This window comes from Podarcis pityusensis (genome assembly GCF_964106645.2).
Source record: "Podarcis pityusensis genome assembly, chromosome: 3".
Taxonomy (NCBI): Eukaryota; Metazoa; Chordata; class Lepidosauria; order Squamata; family Lacertidae; genus Podarcis; species Podarcis pityusensis.
The window spans coordinates 66,035,778-66,058,535 of NC_138026.1; the positions used below are offsets into that span (position 1 = coordinate 66,035,778).

The 22,758-nt window shown below is 41.0% G+C and overlaps 1 protein-coding gene across 1 annotated transcript in view; it reads left to right on the plus strand.

Moving 5' to 3' along the window:
• The window catches only part of LOC308473095 (monofunctional C1-tetrahydrofolate synthase, mitochondrial-like), a 70,427-nt gene extending 51,356 nt beyond the window's left edge, over positions 1-19,071 (plus strand). The window contains exons 21-24 of the mRNA XM_080998367.1: positions 6,396-6,535; positions 15,700-15,741; positions 17,675-17,775; positions 18,660-19,071. Of these exons, the coding sequence (XP_080854493.1) occupies positions 6,396-6,535; positions 15,700-15,741; positions 17,675-17,775; positions 18,660-19,056 (680 nt within the window). The 3' untranslated portion in view covers positions 19,057-19,071. The remainder of the gene's footprint in view (positions 1-6,395; positions 6,536-15,699; positions 15,742-17,674; positions 17,776-18,659) is intronic.
• Positions 19,072-22,758: the final 3,687 nt, after the last annotated feature.

The following is a 22,758-nucleotide window of genomic DNA, read 5'->3' on the forward strand; positions in this document are numbered from 1 at the left end:
TGGGGGCATCCACTAACATTGGATAAGAGGAGGCAATTTTTGCCAATTTCCCCTTCCTGTTGCAGCCTGTGTCCCCCCCCCCCCACCTTCCACATTGTTCTGGAGGATTCCTCAACTCTCTGGAGCTGGGGGGGGGGGACAGGGGACCGCAATGGGAAGGGGGAATTGGCAAAAGTCACCCCCTCTTCTTTTATGTTAGCTGGTGCCTGTGCTAGAGTAAAAGTTTAATTAAGATCCACCTTTCTGTATAGCATGTAGTTTGGCCTCCATAATAACTGAGTTTTCATCTCTTAAAAAACTCCACTCAGAGCTGCTTTTATGGCAGTCGATTTTACTGAATAATTGAGAACCGAAGCCTTTCTATTTGCACCAAGCCTTCTTGGTCAGGCTGTTCATAGTCTTTTTATATGTCAGTGTGATATTAATCTGGGGCTATGTACTGTAATAAAAGTCCTAAGAAATCACAGTGAACATAATGGTCGCATTGGGGTGGGGTGGGAGAATAAACAAACACACCATCTCTGCAGAGTGGGCTCTCTCTGTGCAATGGGGGGGGCGTGTTCCCGGAATGGGAGGAGAGTCTTCCTCCTACTTATTTTATTGTTGGAGAAAAGGCAGGCAGAAAAGGGACATTTTTTACCACTCAGCAGCTTGAAGCTGCCTGCGATTTGAATTAGGGTGCAGCCTTGCGCTGTTGTGATTGATGATTCCGAAACTTGCTGTGTCCTGGATGATTGCACCAAATGATAGAGACATTGATCATTCTGATTCACCACTGCCTTCAGTGGTGTGGCATCTGCTGTTATCTCTATGTAGGGCAAGCTGCACTCTCTGAATATACACACCACTTTTCTGTGAGTGAGCAGAGGCTCTTCCTTTAACAACAGTTTGGTACTTAGCAATAGAAGATCCAGGCTTTAGCTGACTGGATATGGTGACCCTGAAGCGCAGCCAGCAGAGGGAACTGGATCCAATCAAAAGTGCCCAGCACACACTCTGCAGGCCACTGTGCAGGTGGACAGGGCCCTCAAGGTGCTGGGACTCTGAATGTAGGAGTCAGCACTGAGGAAATGCCTGCCTTTTGCGTATGTAAGGCCCATGGTGCTATACCATATGACATTAGGAAAAGAGAAGATTGTTTTAGCCACAATGTTTATGTGTTTATCCACAACGATAGGATGGATTCCATATACGTACAGAGCCAATATAGACCTGACATGCAGTCATGGGTATCTTTTTTCAGATTTTTTAAAGGCCAAAAGCAGCTTTAGGAAGATGTACATTGGAGCAGAGAAATGACTGGCCAGAATGAGCTTAATATTTGCCCATCCTTTCTTTTCAAACTCTACCAGCCCACCTCCAGCTGCTGTTCTCCCCTTGTGTCCTTGAGGAGATTGCTAGCATATGTTATTCACCTGACAGATAAGTGTACAGAGCTGTCATTTTCTTCTTCTTTGGCAATCACTCGTAGCCAAGTAAGATTGTCTTCCATAAACACGGTTTTAACAATGAGTCCATAGATGACTGTGGAGGCCAATTCTGGATCCACACGTCCTTCCACAGTGGGGACATTGGTTTCCGGGTGGGAGTTGATCACAATGTTGATTTGCCAAGCGTGCCTTCCTCTTAGCACATTTCTCCCTTGCATCCTGAGTTTGAGTGTCTTCAAAGCCCATGACACCTTTGGTAAAGGATTTTCTCCAACTGGAGCGCTCGCAGGCCAATGTTTCCTAGTTGTCAGTGTTTATACTACATTTTTTTAGATTTGCCTTGAGACAGTCTTTAAACCTCTTTTGTTGACCACCAGCATTACGCTTTCAATTTTTAAGTTCAGAATAGAGTAGCTGTTTTGGAAGACGATTATCAGGCATCTGCACAATATGACCAGTCCAACGAAGTTGATGTTGAAGAATCATTGCTTCAACACTGGTGATCTTTGCTTCTTCCAGTACACTGACATTAGTTTGCCTGTCTTCCCAAGTGATATGTAAAATTTTTCGGAGACACTGTTGATGGAATCTTTCAAGGAGTTGGAGATGGCATTTATAAGTGGTCCATGTTTCACAAGCATATAGGAAGGTTGGTAGTGTAAACAAGCATTTTGGTTTCCCTGCGAATGTCCCGGTCCTCAAACATTCTGCACCTCAATCGGGAGAAAGCCGCACTCACAGAGGTCAGGCGATGCTGGATTTCGGCATCAATGTTGGCCCTTGTGGAAAGATAACTGCCTAGGTAGGAGAAGTGATCAACATTTTCCAACATTCCACCATTGAGTTGGATTTGTGGCGCTGCAGAGGGGTTATTTTGTACTTGTTGGTGCATCACTTTGGTTTCTTGGATGTTGAGTGATAGGCCAAGCTTTTCATAAGCTTCTGCAAAGATATTTAGGATGGTTTGGAGGTCATCCTCTGAGTGTGTGCACACTATGTTGTCATCAGCATACTGAAGCTCTATGACAGAAGTTACGGTAACCTTACTCTTCAACATACTGCGGTTGTGCCTTAGTGTGTGATATTTGAGTCAGGAACCATGGTTCAAATCTCACCTCAGCCACGAACTCACAGAGTAGTCTTCGGTGAGCTCTATCTTTCAACTCCCCCCCACCCTGCACATTGTTAAGATGGAGGTGATAATACCAACAAAATTCACAAGGTTGCTGTAGGAATTACTGGAATGTCAAATGCTTTAAACACTTAAAAAATGTAATATAAAAACTAAATGTTATTTTTATATGGGGCATGTCTTTTTCCTACTGCACAGGCTTGTATTACATTTTTTTTAAGCCTATAACTCCAGCACCATGAACATCTCACAAATACATAGAAAAAATAAAAAGATTTGTGGGATCGTTTGGAATAGTTGGATAGAACTTTGAGCATTACGTTCCGTGAACAGTCATTAAAGGAAGAGATCTTGGGTCACATTGTACAAACAGCCAGTTCATTTACCCTTGCTGTAGTAACATAAATGTGGTGTCCTTTCAGATGAATCATGATATCTCCTGGTTTATTTTGGCAGCTGCTCAGTTTGGTGATTTGCTGCATACAACAAGCACCAGCCAAAATGCCTTGGATCCAGAGGGTTAGAGTTCATGTGCTTCTGTGACTTTGAACTCTTCCTTTCCATGGTTTCCTTGTTGACAGCTGCACCAGGACAAATATGTTTACGTCATAGAAGTGGATGGCAGCTAGCAATTCAGAATTTCCATTTCCTTTTGTATTGTTCTGGAATTTGGCCTCCATAATTCCATGTCCTGAAACTTTGCCTAGTGTGCATGTTTCTCTTTAGGGTCTTCCAGTGCATACTCTTTGTTTTGATTTAGATATGTTGATAGTAAATGCTGACTGCAGGAAGGTTACGTTAATTAAAGTTTGCTTCTGTTTACAGGGAATTTTCTTGTGGGATAAATGAATTTTCTTGTGACAGTTCCATTTGTAGCCTTGCAAACTGAAACATGTGGTTGCTTTTTGTAGGGCTCCCTGCCATGTCAAAACACTGCTGCATTGAGGGCTAATATGTAGCTGCTTAAACTGCAGTGTAGTGAACATAGTTGCCGCTTTCTTTTTCTGAAGGCTGAGAAATCCAATCAGCCGTTGACATTCAGGATTCTAAAAAATAAATAATACATTTCCCAAGAACATTTTGCACTGAGAAAGTGGATGAAATAATCCACAAATGCTGAGTCTCCGGAATGGTTTGAGGTATTTTTTTTTATTTCACCAAAATGTAGTATATACTTTAAAAGTAATAATGAAAAAGTTAAAGGCATTTCCCTTAATTTGCCTTTCATTCTTCCTTCTATATATATGTGGCTCAGTCAGGAGGGCATGAGACTCTTAATCTCAGGTTTGTGGGTTCGAACCCCACGTTGGGCAAAAGATTCCTGCATTGCAGGGGGCTGGACTAGATGACTCTCATGGTCCTTACAAACCTATAATACTAGTCTTATAACCATGTTTAATTCTGGACATCTACTTGTTTCCCTAACTTTATTCATTGAAAAGTTCTCTTCAGATTCAGTAGTATTTTAAAAAGAAAAGACAGAACTCTGTTTAAAAAGAAAAGACAGAACTCTGTTTTGCTGTTAATTCTATTTCCTCACAGCATTTACACTAATAGGATGCCTAAAATTATTACCCAAAGTGAGAAGATTGAAATATTTAAGTGTTTGGCCAGGGCACAGATTGCATTATTTTAGGACAACTTCATGCTTTACATTTTTAAGTTGTATGCTAGTGATATTTTAAGTGTATACCTAAAATTTTAAAGTGACAGTGACATACAGGTGCTGAAATGCACATGTACATATACAGTACATATGTGTACATTCATATACATGATGGATGGATGTATATACAAATATTGGAGAGCTGGGATTGGCAATGGCCTCTGTTGAGTGTACACTCTTATGAGCAGCTAAAATTGGCTGCTGTGGAATTGCAATAGGGTTCCTTTTCCCCTAGCCTAAAGATTCAGATCAGATCACAGATACGTCCTTAAGCTGACATTGGATATTGTCAGATAAGTCCCTAAGTGTTATGGCTGAGCAAGGATCTGATTCTGGGACTGTTGCTTGTAAAATAGCCCTACATAGAGTGCCTTCTTATGACCTGCTGTAAAATACTTCCTGGAGTCTTTTGAACTACTGGCTGAATTGCATTAAACTGTTCTGTGAAAGAAGCTCTAGCAACTGGAGATCTAACCCCTCCTCAATTGCCTGTGCTGCTACTGCTGCCACCTGTTCTAACTCCTGAGAGAAAGCAGCCCAAATAGTCTTGTAGACTGCAAAGAGAAAAATCTAGTGATGAATTCCCATGCTGCCTATCAGGAGAAAGTAAATCTGATAACCTCCAGTGGATCTTTGCACATCATGCAGGTTCTCTTGGCCTAGCTTGTCCCAGTGGCTAATTGTGGGTTTCCAACAAAATGTATTGCAAGTTGTTGTTTGATTCCCATTGGTTTAATAGAAGACTTATTCATACTTATGTCACTGTTGAACTAGGGATTATCATGACTCTTTCTTGCTCTTTGGCCTCCAGTTGCTCATGTTTTCATTGGCACTCTGATTTACAGGCAGGAAATAATACAAAAGTGATTGTGCTGAATATTTGAGCACAAACAGGTTTCAAAGCACATGGTTTTGGCACATGGCTTTATCTTCAGAATTACTCTCTGTTTTATTTCCTTTGCAGTTGGTAGCCTTCATCCTAGCAGCTTTTGTACAGCATCCTGCTTCCTTCCTCTCTTGAAAGTTGGAGTGCTGGCACTCCTGGCTTTGTGTTTGTCACACTTGAGTCTTTTAAATAAGAAATTCTATTCACTTTTGAGATAAGCCCTACATCGCCACCACCTCTCCTCCTCTTCCTCCCCTCCTCCCCAAGCCAGATGGGGTCCACAGTATGGTGGCCATGTCCCCAGATACCCCCTTCACATCCACTAGAGTATCTTGTCCCCAATTTTTAAATGTATTGTTTAAAAATGAGGTTTGGGGGTTGTTACTTGTTTTGATTTCTTGGTTGCAAGGGGAGTTGCCTCTCCTCTTCCACGTGCTCAACTGGGGATTGTCACACACACCCCGAACCAATGGGGGGGCATGGGGGAAGAGAGTGGTGAAGCCCCGTTGTGCAAACAGAAGTCCGTTCACAGATATTCTGCTGATGGGGCTAGTTAGGTGAATCCTGCCCTTAATTACATATAATTATAGAATTTCCATTAATTATAAATTTGTTGTAACAGATTGCATGACTATACATTTATTTTAACTATTTTTCTATCATTTAATTACAGTAATCTCTAAACAGTGTACAGGAGACCTAATACAATGAAACTAAAAATGAAGTAAAACTAAAAATCAGAATTCACTTTAAAAGCCTGCTGAAATAAAAGTCTTCAGTAAGCACTGGAAGGTCAACAGGAGAGAGTTCCACAAAATACTGCAATACTGAACATATAACTCCTGGTGGATATGAGCTGAGCATCTGAGCCATGGCAGGCCACAAACAGTGGCTCAGCTGAAGACCTCAGTGATCAAGTAGAGATCTAAGGGATTAGGAGGTCCTGAGGTCTCCTAGACCCAAATTATAAAAGGGCATTGCAAATTAATAGAACATTTAACTTGACCCAGAAATGTGTGGGCAGGGTAGTGCAAGCTTTTGAGCACCAGAGTTATGTGCTGGCAATAGCCTGTCCCCACCAACAGTCTAGCCTCAGTGTTTTGAACCAGCTGAAAACTCTGGACCAATAGCAGCCCCACATATATGTAAAGCATCTCACCACTCCTAAAAGAGAAGGAAGAAGCCCCTGCACATATGGAGCTCTGTTTGTGTACACTAGGTGTTTAGTGACTGCCAAATTGACTCTCTGATCCCTCTTAACTAACTCTTTGTTCCTAACAGCAACTGAAGCTGGTTTTGGTGCTGATATTGGGATGGAGAAATTCTTCAACATCAAATGCAGAGCTTCTGGCCTGGTTCCCAGTGTGGTTGTGCTTGTTGCTACAGTGCGGGCTTTGAAGATGCATGGAGGTGGGCCAAATGTAAGTTTCTGTACCTATCTCATAAAACAAATGATAAATCTTTAGAACTCCCTAAGCCTGAGAAAGCCCCTTATCATTTGAAATATGTATAAACGCTTTAATTTCAGAATTGCTGGAATAGTTCGCAATGTAAGCTAATTTAACAAAGACTCTCATTTCACTGTCTTTCATCATGTAGATGTGGCATTATCTGTGTTGCTTGTTGGATTAAGATGTATTAAAGAGGATAGCTCTAAAAAGGACTAAAAATTTAGCAAGGAGGATTAGGTCTGTTTGGAATTTTTCTTCTCCCCCACTCTTTCTCTCTCTTTTTTTTACACGCAAGTACTGGCCTTTGAAATGCCATGGCTAAACTCACAGGGTTACATCCAGATTTACAGCACAATCCTAACCATGCCTACTAAGAAATAGGTCCTGGACTTCCGGGTTGGCGCCATCGGTAATGGCGGACTCCCTCTGAGTTTCTGAGGGACCAACTCCGCGGGATTGGGTCTGACTGCTGCGGCGAAGCGGGGGGCCTTTAAAAATCACAGGCGGGTGAAGCCTGTGAACGTGGGGACTCGGCGGGCACCTTTTGCGCCCCCCCAAATTGCGAAGGGACCCTTTTAAGGGCTCCGGAGCGAGACGGGGTGAAAGGCGCGGTGCTGAGAGTCGACTGCTTCTTCCGCGGAGTGAAGCCGCATAGCTGTTATCGGAGAGCGCTGACTTTTTCCTGGGACAATTTGACTTTGAAAGCAACTACCCGTGAGTAGGATTAAATTGGATTTAAAGGGGAAAACAAGTCAATTCTGCACCGAAGCGGGAAGGTATAAACAGGAAGTCTGCCTTCCTTTCTTGTAAACAGATCAAAGCAAAGAGACTGTAAGCGGAAACTCTGAAAGACGTTTGAAAAAGACTTAAATCTCAACATCAGGAAAGCGATCTCCCCTCCGGTTTGCAGGAGAGGAGGGGGGAAAGGTTTGAACTGTATTTATCTGCAAAAAAAGGGGAAAAGGAAGCTAAAATCCACCGCCTAAACCCTGGGAACGGACTGCCCCGAGATAAGGAATGCCGCTCTGTGGAAAGCCTATTGGTAAGCAGAGGACTTTTGACAGCTAACTCTGCAAAAGAGATACAGTGTTTCTGAACTTCTCCTGGCTTTAAAGTAACTGATTAAGTGCAACTGAAACTGTTGTTTTTATGTGAACTGGGGGACCTATAAGGATTATTTTCCTTTTTTAAAGTTGCAAGCTTTGGCTGTTACTGTGTCCCCCTAGAGGAGGCTTGACATTGCTACAATAACAACTGGGCTAGAGGAATTTTCCATTTCAAAATAAATTCCAGCTGTGGGATCGACCTTGGACTCTCATGAGAGTGTTATGGCAGATGGAAGAGGAAAGTTAGAGTTGACGCAGGAAAAAACTACTAGGTCTGGCAGACCGTATCGGACAGATACTGCGTTGCAGCGAAGGGCTTCAACATCTGGTCCTTCTGGACCATCTGGAATACCAGGGGCTGCACCTCCACAAGTTAAACCAAAAGTTATGTCGTGCTCAGGCACTTGGAAAAATTAATGAATCTTTGGAAAATTTAGCTAAACAAGTAGCTGAAACAAATAAACAAGTAGCCGAAGCATCAGTTAAAATTGACCAGAATACTACAAGCATTAATAACTTGGGACAGAAGGTGAATACCAACACAGAGTCTATTGAAAAATTACTACAGGAATCTGCTTCAACCCGAAAGACAGCTGAAGAAGCAAAAGATATAGCAACTGCTACTCAAGAGAAGATACCACCGATATATAGGCAACTTGAGGACCACGGTCTGATGTTGTCTATGATTGAATTGAAGGAGAAACAAAGAAATTTAAGAATCAGGGCTGTACCAGAACGTGAGAAAGATAATTTGGCTGATTTTCTTACACAGGAATTTGCAGATTTCTGGCAACAGGATTTGGGGAAGGAAGAATTTAAGATAGTGAGTGCATTTAGACTTGGAAGAGGAGGAAGGAGGAACAAGGTGAGAGACTGCTTGATTACCCTTCGAACAAAAGAGGAGAGAGACAAAATCTTGAATCTGCATTACCAAAAGACTTTAGAAATTTACGACTCAAGTGTGGAGATATTCAAGGACATTCCAAAACACCTTTTGGACTTAAGGCTCAACTGCGGAGATCTGGTTGCCCTGTTGAGAAGAAATAGAATCATCTTTAGGTGGGAATTCCCTCAAGGCCTGTCCTTTAAATATAAAGGAAGAAAGATAAAAATAAGATCAGTCAATGACAAAGATAGGTTTCTGAAGGACCACGGAGAAGATCTACAGAAAGAAGTGGAATCCGGAGAAGAGCCAAAAGCACTGGAAAAAGGAATACTAGATATAGCAAACTTATCTTTCGGATTGCATGGTCCAGAGAAAGTGACACCACTGACAGAACAAGAACAGACACTTGGCGCAGTTGGAGGTAAAGCGAAGTAACCCCATCATGGCTCTGCAACTGTTAAGTTGGAATTGTAATGGTCTGAATTCCCCTCGGAAGAGAAAAAGTGTTTTTCATTTACTAAAAAAGGAACAATTGGACTTGATTTGTCTACAAGAAACACATATAACAAGGTTACACAGGAAACTACTGATTAACAAGAGATTGGGGCAGGAGTTTATTTCATCTGACAAAGTTAAAAAAAGAGGAGTTGTGATTTATGCAAAGGAGAGACTATCACCGAAATTTATTTTTAAAGATGACCAAGGAAGATTTCTGGCAATTGAAATTCAAGTTCAAGGAGAGAAATTTTTGATAGTAGGAATTTATGCACCGAATGAGGGGAAATCTGAATTCTTTAAAAAGTTGCACGAGATCTTAATGGATTATTTGGATTACAATCTGATTTTGATGGGAGATATGAATGGAGTAGTATCTACAAACATGGATAAGGCACAAAGACAGGTAGTTACCAAGGATGGTAGACTACCGAAAACATTCTTCGAGATGACAGACAATTTTGACTTAGTTGATACTTGGAGAACAAAGAACCCCTTGGGAAGAGAGGGAACCTTCTTTTCTGAAGCCAAGATGACATGGACTAGAATTGACCAAATATGGGTGACTAGAGGAATGGCACCAAAGATAAAGAAAGTGGAAATCTGCCCAAAAACCTGCTCCGACCATAATGCTGTAAGGATGGAGTTGAAACTAATATCAACTGGCTCCTTCAGATGGAGGATGAATGACACCTTATTCAGAGATGAAGAAGTGTATAAAAAGGCCCAAAAAACCTTGAGAGACTATTTTGAAATAAATATGAATACTAATGTAGAAAAAAGAGTAATCTGGGATGCAAGTAAAGCTGTCATGAGAGGGTTTCTGATACAACAGAATGCAATAAAGAAGAGAAGTCAAAATGAGAAGAAAGATAAAATTTTGGGGAAAATAAAAGAAAGTGAAAAGAAACTGAGAGCAAAACCAAAGTCGCAGGAGATTTTGAGAGAAATAAAGTTATATCAAGTACAATATATGGAAATGATGAATCAGGAAATAGAATGGAAAATTAAACAAATGAGACAAAAAACATTTGAATCAGCTAACAAATGTGGGAAATTGCTGGCCTGGCAAATGAAAAAAAGACAAAAATTAAATACTATTACAAATTTAGAAGTGGAAGGAAAGAATATACATAACCCAACTGAGATTAGAAACTGTTTCCAGAGGTATTTTAAACAACTATATACACAAGGGCCACAGAAAGAAATGGATATAGACCGATTTCTGAAGACAAATGGATTACAAAAAATCTCTCAAGAAAGTAAATTAATGTTGAACTATAAAATATCTGAACAGGAAGTAGAAGGTGCCATTCAAAACATGCAATTAGGCAAATCTCCAGGACCGGATGGGCTGACTTCTAGATATTATAGATCTTTGAAAGAGTGGTTATTACAACCTTTAAAGGAAGTCTGCAATGAAATATTGGAAGGGAAAAGGGCACCAGAGTCGTGGAAAGAGGCGTACATTACACTTATACCGAAGACAGAGACTGAAAAGACTCAGCTTAAGAACTACCGCCCCATATCGTTACTTAATGTGGATTACAAAATTTTTGCAGACATTTTGGCCAAGAGATTGAAAAAAGTATGGATGGAAGAGATTCACAAAGACCAAGCGGGCTTTCTCCCGGGAAGACACCTGTCTGATAATTTGAGGAATATAATTGATATTCTGGAAAAATTAGAAGTGAACATAAATACTAAAGCAGTTTTGATATTTGTGGATGCGGAGAAAGCTTTTGATAATATCTCTTGGAGTTTTATGAAGAAGAACCTACAGGGGATGGGGGTATGCCAAGGTTTTGAAAACGGTATAAGTGCAATTTATTCAGAACAAAAGGCTAAACTAATTGTAAATAATGTGGTGACGGAAGAATTTAGGATAGAAAAAGGGACAAGACAAGGTTGCCCAATTTCCCCATTGCTTTTTATATCGGTCCTGGAGGTTCTGCTGAATATGATTAGAAGGGACCGGTTGGTTAAAGGTATACAGGTCGGAGCCAAACAGTACAAATTGAGAGCATTTGCAGATAACTTAGTATTGACGTTACAGGAGCCAGAATCTAGTACCAAAAGAGTTTTAGAACTGATTCAAGAATTTGGTCAAGTTGCAGGATTTAAACTGAATAAGTCAAAGTTCAAGGTTTTAGAGAAAAATTTAACACCAATGGAGAGAGAGAGGTTTCAGAATGAGACAGGTTTAACAGTGGTTAAGAAAGTTAAATACTTGGGGATTAACATGACAGCAAAAAATGGGAATTTATTTAAAGACAACTATGAAAAATGCTGGGCTGAAGTGAAAAAAGATTTAGAAATTTGGTCAAATTTGAAGCTTTCACTGCTGGGCCGTATTGCTGTGGTAAAAATGAATGTATTGCCTAGAATGTTGTTTTTGTTTCAAACATTGCAAATTGTGGACAAAATGGACTGTTTCAAGGGGTGGCAGAGAGATATTTCTAAATTTGTCTGGCAGGGCAAGAAGCCTAGAATAAAATTTAAAATACTAACAGATGCAAAGGAAAGAGGTGGCTTTGCCCTGCCAGACTTTAAACTTTACTATGAATCGGCAGCTTTTTGCTGGTTGAAAGAATGGTTGCTTCTTGAAAACACTGACATTTTGGATCTAGAAGGTTTTAACAATGTATTTGGATGGCATGCATATCTGTGGTATGATAAGGTCAAAGCACATAAAGCATTTAAAAACCATATTGTCAGGAAAGCATTGTTTAATGTCTGGATAAGATACAAGGACTTATTGGAAAATAAAACCCCAAGGTGGCTGTCACCGATGGAAGCAAAAGCTCTGAAAAAGCTCAATATGGAGGCCAAATGGCCGAAATATTGGGAAATTTTGGAACAAGACGGAGATAGACTGAAATTGCAGAGTTTTGAGAAATTAAAAAACAAAGTGCGAGACTGGCTTCATTATTATCAGATAATGGAGGCATATAATTTGGACAAGAAAATTGGTTTCCAGGTGGAAAAATCAAAATTAGAAACAGAACTGTTAGAATCCAAAACTAAGATTTTGTCAAAGATGTATAACTTGCTGTTGAAATGGAATACTCAGGATGAAATGGTGAAATCTGTTATGATTAAATGGGCGCAAGATGTTGGACATAACATAATGATGGCTGACTGGGAACAGTTATGGACCACAGGTATGAAGTTTACGGCATGTAATGCCTTAAGAGAGAATATTATGAAAATGATATACAGGTGGTACATGACCCCAGTCAAGCTTGCAAAAATTTATCATTTGCCCGATAACAAATGTTGGAAATGTAAAGAAACTGAAGGTACATTCTTTCACCTTTGGTGGACGTGCCCAAGGATTAAGGCTTTCTGGGAAATGATATATAATGAACTGAAAAAGGTATTTAAATATACCTTCTTGAAGAAACCAGAGGCCTTTCTCCTAGGCATAGTCGGCCAATTGGTGCCAAAGAAGGATAGAACTTTTTTTATGTATGCCACAACAGCAGCAAGAATACTCATTGCAAAGTATTGGAAGACACAAGATTTACCCACTTTGGAAGAATGGCAGATGAAGCTGATGGACTATATGGAACTGGCAGAAATGACTGGCAGAATCCGAGACCAGGGAGAAGAGTCGGTGGAAGAAGATTGGAAGAAATTCAAAGACTACCTACAGAAATATTGTAAAATTAATGAATGTTAGAATGATGTTGGATAGAAATTAAGTGGTTTCCAGCTGTAATGCTTTAAGGGAATATGAAAAATGGGTTGTCAATAGGTAAAAATCTAACGTTACTATTTTAAGACCAAAGATTTGGATAAATAAAGAGGGTAAGGATTTGCTGAACCAACAAATTGAATTGAAATACAAAAAAGGGAGGTATGAGGAGGTCCGGGAAACAAGCTAAGGAAAAATAAGTAATGGAAAAACTGAGTGGTTTTTAATCATTTTTATTTTGTATTTTCTCTTTCTTTTTCATTTTTAGATTGTAATTTTGTATTTTCTTTTTCTTTTTCATTTTTATATTGTAATTTTTTGAAAATCTTAATAAATATCTTATTAAAAAAAAAGAAAAGAAATAGGTCCTATCAAATTCAGTGGGGCTTACTCCCAGGTAAGTGGGGTTACAACTGAGTATTGCTGTGCTTAGAAGCAGATCCAATTAAATCAATGGGCATCCCACTGATTTCACTAAGGCTTCTCTAAGCATGACCAACCCATTGTGTCCTCTAGTCTGAACTGCTACCCACTCTGCTCTGTTTCTGCCATTTCCTCAGTCTTGAACTACTAACTAGGGATATCCTCTAGTCACTGTTAAGTACATTTAAGACCAGCTGAATATAATGGAATGGGGTTATTAAAAATCCCTGGAAATGAAAGTGCTGAGCTTGCCCCCATTTCTTTGTCTTCTTTTGATCCTGATCATAGCAGTACTCAAGGTAGATGTATTACAACCAAATCTCCCTCTCCTGCCTCTCGAGTTCTTGGAGTACTTTCCCTTCCCTTATCCTGTCACCTAAGCATGCAGTCTGGCTTTCATCTACTTCGTCACTTTCCGCCCTCTTTTTCTTAACTTTAATTTCTCGCTAGAGCTGGACTTCCTATCTTTTTCCTGGGCTTTTGCAGCCACTTCCCTGCGGGCCATTGCTATTTGTTTGTAAACATTTACTGGTCCCACTTCAACTATCTTAACCTCTGTGCAGAATTTTTGCTCCCAAGATTGTGTGGTAGCTGCTATGATCACATTGTGAGCAATGGCCCACATTCAGCCTGTCTGCAGTTTGCCTTCGCATTCACCAGATTCTTGCCTTTGCCTTTCCTGGCTCTTCATCTTCCATGCTCACTCTGGCAGCCTTTGTTCCTAAAGTAGCGGATGCACCATTTCATGTTACACTGAAACTCTCTCACAGAATGCATGTCCTGATTCCACCTTTCAGATTCTTCTGCAAACTACTTTTTCTGCTTAATACTTTGCAAACTCGCTCTCTTACCTACAGCATGAGCCTAACCATGTTTACTCAGAAGTAAAGCCCCATTGATCTCAATGACACCTACTGCTATGTGAGTATGTTTTGGAATACAGTCATAATATTATTTATTAAACGCTTCTTATCATCCAGTTGCAGATACTTGTCGACTGGGTAACAATGACCAGTGCCTTTGCACCCAACCATCCCCAACCCCCAATTGAAGGGGCTGTATTTACTTGTCTGAGAACTTGGGTTGAAACAAGGCTGCTTCTTTGGAATACCTGCTTGCAGGCTGAGCACGGCCACTGAAATCTCTAACACTTGTTTCACCTTCTTCGCGTAGCCAAATGAAGCATTCACTCTAAGCAAGGAAAGCACCAAGCCATATAATTCACAAATTAGAATGTAAATAGATTTCCACCCCCTTGAATATTTCTAGCTCACTTCCCTTCCTTAACTTTTCCAGTTGAGGTGTTCTTCATATTTATGCTGGGCTGCTGGTTGTCAGGAACTGGAATCAATTTACTTTGTTAGTGTTGTGCTTTTGGGTTTCCACTCTGAAGAACTGCCAAATGTAGCTTCGCAGACTTGAACTTTTAAAATAATTATTTTCAAGCAACAGGGTTGTTCAAGATTTGTCAAGGAATAAGATTTCAAAGTGGGAAGTGGGACAGTGGTTACATTTCCTGACAACTCCTATTCAAGAGGCAAACCCAATAAACCCTGCCCCCAATTGTACCTTTCAGTGCAGTTTTCTAACAAGCCCCTCCCCTCCATAAGCTCCTCCTCTGATTCTCCACTTTCTCACCCTCTCCTTATCATGTTGCCAGCAACATCCAACTCCTCCACCTTTTCTCCCTGGTTATTGCTTCATCCACCCCCCTACTGGAAGCCAACACCAGCTAGCATTCAGGTGGTAGTCTTGGCAAAATAATGCGATAGGATGCTGAGCATTGCCTAAGTCATGTGCTAAAGAGGAGTGTGTAACAATGGTTGTGGTTGTTGGATAGGCTGCAGCTCTCTGCAGCCCTCATCTGGCATTGGGGCATTAGCGGGGATTTATTATATAGCATGGTAAAAATGACAGGCAATAGGTGGTCCATATTTGTCTCTTACCATTTTTTTTAAAAGGTTCACAGTCACCTTAAGTGTCTTAAAATGTGCCTTAAACAGCATGTTATTTGAACATGTTATTGGAGTTTCCAACTGAGATGAATGGTGTGAACACAGGGATAGAGGCTTTTGCAGGGGAAAAGCAGGGGTGCTTAACCCTTCCCCCTACTTGCAGAGTTTCCCCTACAACCTCTTCTCACAGGCCACAGTTTCCTCCAGCAGGGGCTGATGCAATGTAACTTCAGTTTCAAAATGGAAGCATGAACATTTTAGTAAAACTTAATGGTTGCTAAATGGTGCTAAAAATGAACTCGGGGCTTCAATCTGACATTATTTAGGTAGTGCTGGCTTGAAGAATACTAGATGTTGCCAAATCACACTACAACATCAATAATCTGCTTGTGTAGATACAATAATTAATGAAAGAAGCAATGTGAAATTGTAATATTCCCGTTGTTGATACTGTTAAATGCTGACTCTCGCTGCTTTTTAGAAAGGTATCAAAATACAATTACATGAAGCAACCTCTCTGGACAGGTCTGTTCTATGACCATTGTTTAACTACTTGTTTGTTATCTTAGGTGACAGCTGGTGCCCCTCTTAAGAAAGAATATACAGAAGAGGTAAGACCATTTCCTGACAGATTTAAATCTTTCATTGTCACTTTGTAGGCAGTCAAGGTAACAGAGGAATTAAATTTGACATTTACAAAGACTAGACTCCTGAACGGAGGGGAAGGGTCATAGCTCAGTGGTAGAGCATCTGCCTTGCAAGCAGAAGGTCCCAGGATCAATCCCCAGCATCTCCAGGCAGAACTGGGGAAGACTCCCCTCCTGAAATCCCATAGAGTTGATGCCAATCAGTCTAGACAGTGCTGAGAAAGATGGACCAATGGTATAAGGCAACTCCCTATGCTCCTATTTCTGTTGTTTGTTTGTTTGTTTACCATTCTTAATTTAGAAAATCCCCAACTTTTTATATGCTTTTGGCATTTCTGTTGTATTTGTTAGTCACCTAGTTGTGTCTGAACACTCTTGCTGGGCTACGGAAGCGGGATATAAATGATTATAAAAATAGATGTAACCAAATACTTTGCAACAAAAATTCATTTTCCTTCATTATGATAACTGAATGCACAGGACTTCATAGATTCTCCATAAGAAAAAGCAAAGCAATTGTCCAGACCTTTCTATAGCATTAACAAATTGTGCAACAGTGTTTGTGTGTTCCTGTTTCGATGAGCTAAGAAATGCATGTTGTTTCTAGAACTCTTGCTTAAGAATGCTACAATCCGCAGCTCTTTTGTTGTTTATTTGGTTAGTTTCTCCCCCCCAAAACACTTTTTTATTGCTTCATGGTTTTGATGGAAGTAGGCCTCTGGCCACAAAGCTCAAAGTTCATGCCACAAATATTCTGACCATAGGTTATGCATATAGTTTTACAGTGAGTGACTCTGTGACCAATTTGATAATCCCACACTAACAGCAGGATCTAGACTTCTGGTAGCCCCAAGATCCATCAGCATTCCCTTAAACAGCAGCGCTGGAAGGAGTGTCCCCTGCCTTTGCTGTCTCTCCACATATGCACTTCATAAAGTGTTAACGGTTTCCCACATCCACATTTCAATATCCTCTTTGGCTTCCCTTTCTCAACACATCCTTAAAAAAAATATCTCTTGGTAATCACCTAGTCTTTTCCTGAAATCCTATGTGCATCTCAAGACTGGAGGGGATGTGTATGTAGAACCATTTTTGAGGGGTGCTTCCGGAAAAGTTAGAAGCAGCAAGAATCTCATTGTTACGGTAACATCGTGCACTACCAGCAGCCCCATGTGAACTGCAGATGTGGATTCACTCAGCAGCCATACCAGTTCTACAAGTAAAGATCTTGAGATCTATAGATTAGCAGTGTCCAAAATTAGTTTTGAATCTCAGACATAATAGGCTTGAAAGATTTTTCAGCAGACTGGATTTCATGATTCTGTCCAGATTTGAGCTTCCTTGAACTAGTCACATGTTGAACAGAGTTTTCTAAGCAGTATGGAATACGGTTAATAAGAACCACAATGCTATGTATTTCTGTCCAGAAGTAGGCATACTGCATAGGATTGCAACCTTTAGGAGATGAGCAGAAATCTCTTTATTTAATCCTGCTTACCATATAAACCCTTTAGGTGGAGCTGTGGGTTAGAACTGGGGAAACTTGGCTGTGGCCTATACAACTTCCAGGAGCTTGTTTTTATTAATCCACAGACATAGTGCATGATAGGCATCATTTTCATGGCTAGTAGGACTGTCTATTTTTTTGCCATGCTGCTGCCAATTCATCTGAATGTAAGTTGTTTTAACTGATTTTAATACTGCATTCTTACATTGTTGCAACCCACCCTCGGGGCTTAGAATGAAGGACAGTTAAGAACTCTTAATATGATGATCTTGAGGAGAAATTCACTGTACCATCTGGCTTTAGTAAAAAAAAAAAAAGCACTGAATGATAAGTGAAAAGTATTTTTATTGCAGTTAAATTTATATCGACTTTTTGTTCTCTGTCCACCAGAATCTCAAGCTGGTATCTGATGGCTGCAGCAATTTACGGAAACAAATTGAAATTGCCCAGCAGTTTGGTGTTCCAGTTGTAGTGGCTCTCAATGTTTTCAGGTAAGACTTGTTTTTTAGAAATCCATGCTGGGTCTTCTGGGTCTTTAGAAATCCATTACTTGGGTCTTCTTTCTTTACCCTTTTTAAAAATGGGGATAATATTTGCCCACCTCCAAACTGTAGGGACCTCACTTGTTCTCCAATAATTCTCAAAGATTATAGACAGAGGTTCTAAAATTATATCCACAAGCTCCTTTAGTACCCTTGGGTGCAGCAAACCAGGCCCTGGATATTTGAATTCATTTTAAGTTAGCTAGGTGTTTCAATGTGTACCTTCCACAGCCACCTCAGTACTTTCTGAGGTCTGTAGCTATCCTTGCTCCTCTGACTCGTGAGCCCTTCCTCCAGAGAGTGGCTGCTGATTGCAACTAGAGACTAAAAAAGTAATAGAGGTAGCCAATCTGATATGTAGCAGCACACATGAAAGGAGGAGAAACCAGTTTTCTCATCTCTTCAGTAACCCAGTGCCAGTTACCACGTTCAATTTTGTAGGAGTCAGTGGTGAATGGACCTTGGACCTTGCACCTATGGTGTATAAAGCCATATTGTTTTTAGTCTTGCCTAAGTTAAAACTGTGAATAGTGCTAAGTTTGTATAGACATTTTGCTTAGATATTTTGTATACTTCTCTTACCCAGGCAAAGGGGAACCTGTGGCCCTACGAATATTGGGTACTACAACTCCCATCATCCCTGACCATTGGCCATGCTGCCTGTGGCTGATGGGACTTGGAGTCTACCAAAAATATCTATATGGCTACAGGCTCTCCATCCCAGCTCTTATCTAATGAACTGCTGTTGTCCCCAAGTACATTAGTATGGAGAGCCACTTAGCAAATTTGACTGATAAATAAAGTTGTAAATGAAATGATTGTTTTGTTGGCAGTACGGACTCTCCTGCTGAGATTGATTTAGTCTGTGAGATTGCCAAGCAGTCTGGAGCTTCTGATGCAGTGCCATGCAGTCACTGGTCATATGGGGGCAGAGGAGCTGTGGAATTGGCTCAGGCTGTAAGAAGAGCTGCCAATCAGCAGAATAGCTTCAGATATCTCTATGACCTGGAGGTAAGCAAAAGATCCAGCCAATTTCTTTGTGGTATGTGCATTTATTTCCACATAGTGGAAGTTGTAGCTGTTCAGTCTGAACCTTTAGGTGTACACATTACTCCTGTTGGGATCATATCTATGTTGGTGGTTTTTGTCAGAATTCTAATTCAAACGTGTCCTGTTACAAGTGTTCTTACTCTGCACACTTTGAAAACTATTAGGTTCAAATATATATGATGGAATCCAAATTCTGTATGCCTTGTTTTGAATTGTGCTCTGTTTTAATGTCTAACTCAGGATCTGGCACACATGCAACCCTTTTAATTCATAAGGCAAAAAGGTAAGGTAAAGGACCCCTGGACAGTTAAGTCCGGTCAAAGGCAACTCGCTTCAGGCTGAGGGAGCCGGCGTTTGTCCACAGACAGCTTTCTAGGTCATGTGACCAGCATAACTAAACCACTTCTGGTGCAACGGAACACCATGACAGAAGCCAGAGCACACGGAAACGCCATATACCTTTCTGCTACAGCGGTACCTACTTATCTACTTGCACTGGTATGCTTTCAAACAGTTAGGTTGGTGGGAGCTGGAGCAGAGCAATGGGAGCTCACCCCATCATGCGGTTTTGAACTGCTGACCTTCTGATTGGCACACCCAAGAGGCTCAGTGGTTTAGACCACAGTGCCACCCCCATCCCATTTTAATTCATCTGCCCCTGCCTAATAGGATATTCCTTAGCTCAAATCTTTAATCTGTCTGGAAGCATCTGATGTTGCAGTATTTGTGAAAGCAAGCTGTCAGGGGTGGGGGTGGAGAGAAGCTGTCAGGGGTGGGGGTGGAGAGAAAGAGAGCTGATGATTGCCTAGATAGGAGACTACTGGGAGCCAATCTTTGCTTTTTAAGGAGGAGTGGATATTTAAAATAATAATTAAGAAGTAAGTCCATGTTGAACATTTGTTTATTGTTGGATTTCTCCAGATTATTGCCCTTTAAAACAGTCAGGCTTAAATTTAATTCCATTTTATGCAGTTGCTTTCTGTTTCTTCTTCTTCTAAATCCTACCATTTTATACTAGTGAGCATATAGCACTAGATTAACCAGTGCGTTGTCAGCTGATGTAAGCAAGTTAATTAGCATCAAGATTAGTAATTAAATTTCTGGCATAGTTGGAATGTGGTGTGAAGAAACAACGGTGCCCTGATTTGAGAGCGTGAGTGAGATGTGAAATACCTTACATCGTTTGTCAAGGGGCTGAAATACTAAGAAACAAGGTGAAGCTAAAGATATCCAAATAAATTGTGGGATTGGGAATTACACAAGGGATTTTTGCAAAAATGCAGACAGGCGGCAAGCGGCTTTAAGAAGACCACAGAGAAGTTTGCAATATTAACTATGTTTGTCTTCACACAAGAACCCATCTAAATGGTTTGACTCTGTGTTGTTTATTATTTCTTTCCCATTGTTAAAGAGAATTGCCCATGAAAGCCATCTGAATTCTGTATGAAGCAATCTGTATTTCACAGGATTTGGGTTTTTTTTAGTATCAGCTAGAATACAAATAGTGATCATCAACTTATCAGTGCTCCCATCTAAGAAGACTTCCTTCCAGTGTTTAGAACAAGGTTTTAAGTTGAAGCAGAAAGCTATTACTCAGCATAAGTGCATTCATTAGCAATAAGCCTAGATAATGAGGGTAGGGTTGTTGAATCCTATACATCCCTTTCCCAAACCTTCCAGGCTTCAGTAATTAAGTAATACAGGGGTGGGGAACTTAGGGGACTCAGGGGCCAAATGTGGCCCTCTAAGCCAGGCTTCCTCAACCTCGGCCCTCCAGATGTTTTGAGACTACAATTCCCATCATCCCTGACCACTGGTTTTGCTAGCTAGGGATCATGGGAGTTGTAGGCCAAAAACATCTGGAGGGCTGAGGTTGAGGAAGCCTGCTCTAAGCTCTGGCCCTTGGGTCTGTTCTCCACACCACACTTTCTCCCCTCTGACACCCCTTTGTTGGTCCTTCTTGCCACCCTCCTTGAGTGTTGTTCCTGGCTGGAATGTGTCCTTGAACATTCCTCACTGGCCCTGCTTCACACCCTTCTAGAGCATTTTTGCTTAAATGCAAATGGGTCCTTGAACTGAGACAATGCCCCTTATTTGTCTGGATGGAGAAGGTGTGTGTAGCACCCAGTCAGCAGTAGAAAGGGGAAGTTTCCACTCCTTGTTCCACCTACTTTTGCCCATGGCCTTGCCCATGTGGTCGCCCAGAAGGGAACGCTGAAAAAGTTTCCCTACCTTTGTGCTACAAGATTGTAGCGTAAGGTTCCTATTGCTCACAACTTGCGGCCAGCCGAAATCCCATTTGGCTCTCAGAGATTTCTGCTGACTAGAGATTTTTTTGTCAGAACTACATATTTCTCCTCTTAAGAAATCAAAGTACAGAAAACATGACACAAGCCGTCTCTCACCACATCAACTTGGGTGAAGACAGACATAATTAAAAAGAGAGCCTGCAGCATGTCCCTCAGCAATGGAATGAGCCTAGCTTTTTCCTCACTTCACAATTTGATTGACAGACATGCATACCAGTAAATCAAATGCTGGTTCCTCTGTGAGTCTCGCTCTGCCTTCACGCTTCAGGCAGGCACTTTGTTTTTTAAAGGCTGCATGTACATGTATATAGGAACATAGCTGCCTTATATGAAGTCAGACCATTGGTCTGTCTACCTCAGTATTGTCCTCATTGACAGGCTGTGGCTCTCCAAAACTTTAGACAGGGAGCCTTTCCCAGTCCTGTTGAAGGTGCCAGACACTGAGCCTGGGACCTTCTGCATGCAAACCAGATGCTCTACCATTGAGCTATGGCCCTTCTCCAAATGAGACAGCTTGTTTTTTGCTTTATTAATTTGATAGAAAAAAGTATAGAACAACTTGGACACCTGCCAATCAGAGTTGTGCAGAACCGAGTTCTACAAAGTTGCATAATTTCTCTCCCCCCCCCCCTTGAGAATGTTTATACTGAACACAGGGAGTCTGCTTCTAAACGTGGGTCTCTGCTTCAAAAATATTTCATCTCTTTTATTTATTTCAGTTGATTTAAATTTATATTATTTGAGTTGCTGGAACCTTCCCTAGGACTTTAGGATGAAAGGTGGACAAAAATAATAATAATCTAATACAGTCATACAGTGGTACCTCTGATTACGTACTTAATTTGCTCCAGAGGTCCGTACTTAACTTGAAACTGCTCTTAACCTGAAGCACCACTTTAGCTAATGGGGCCTCCCACTGCTGCCGCACCGCCAGAGCACGATTTCTGTTCTCATCCTGAAGCAAAGTTCTTAACCCGAGGTACTATTTCTGGGTTAGCGGAGTCTGTAACCTGAAGCGTACGTAACCCAAGGTACTACTGTACCTTGGATCTCAAACGCCTTGGATCCTGAACAAATTGGCTCCCGAACAATCGAAACCCGGAAGTGAGTGTTCCAGTTTTTGAATGATTTCATAGAATCATAGAGTTGGAAGAGACCACAAGGGCCATCAAGTCCAACCCCCTGCCAAGCAGGAAACACCATCAGAGCACTCCTGACATATGGTTGTCAAGCCTCTGCTTAAAGAGCTCCAAAGAAGGAGACTCCACCACACTCCTTGGCAGCAAATTCCACTGTCGAACAGCTCTTACTGTCGGGAAGTTCTTCCTAATGTTTAGGTGGAATCTTCTTTCTTGTAGTTTGGATCCATTGCTCCGTGTCCACTTCTCTGGAGCAGCAGAAAACAACCTTTCTCCCTCCTCTATGTGACATCCTTTTATATATTTGAACATGGCTATCATATCACCCCTTAACCTCCTCTTCTCCAGGCTAAACATGCCCAGCTCCCTTAGCCGTTCCTCATAAGGCATCGTTTCCAGGCCTTTGACCATTTTGGTTGCCCTCCTCTGGACAC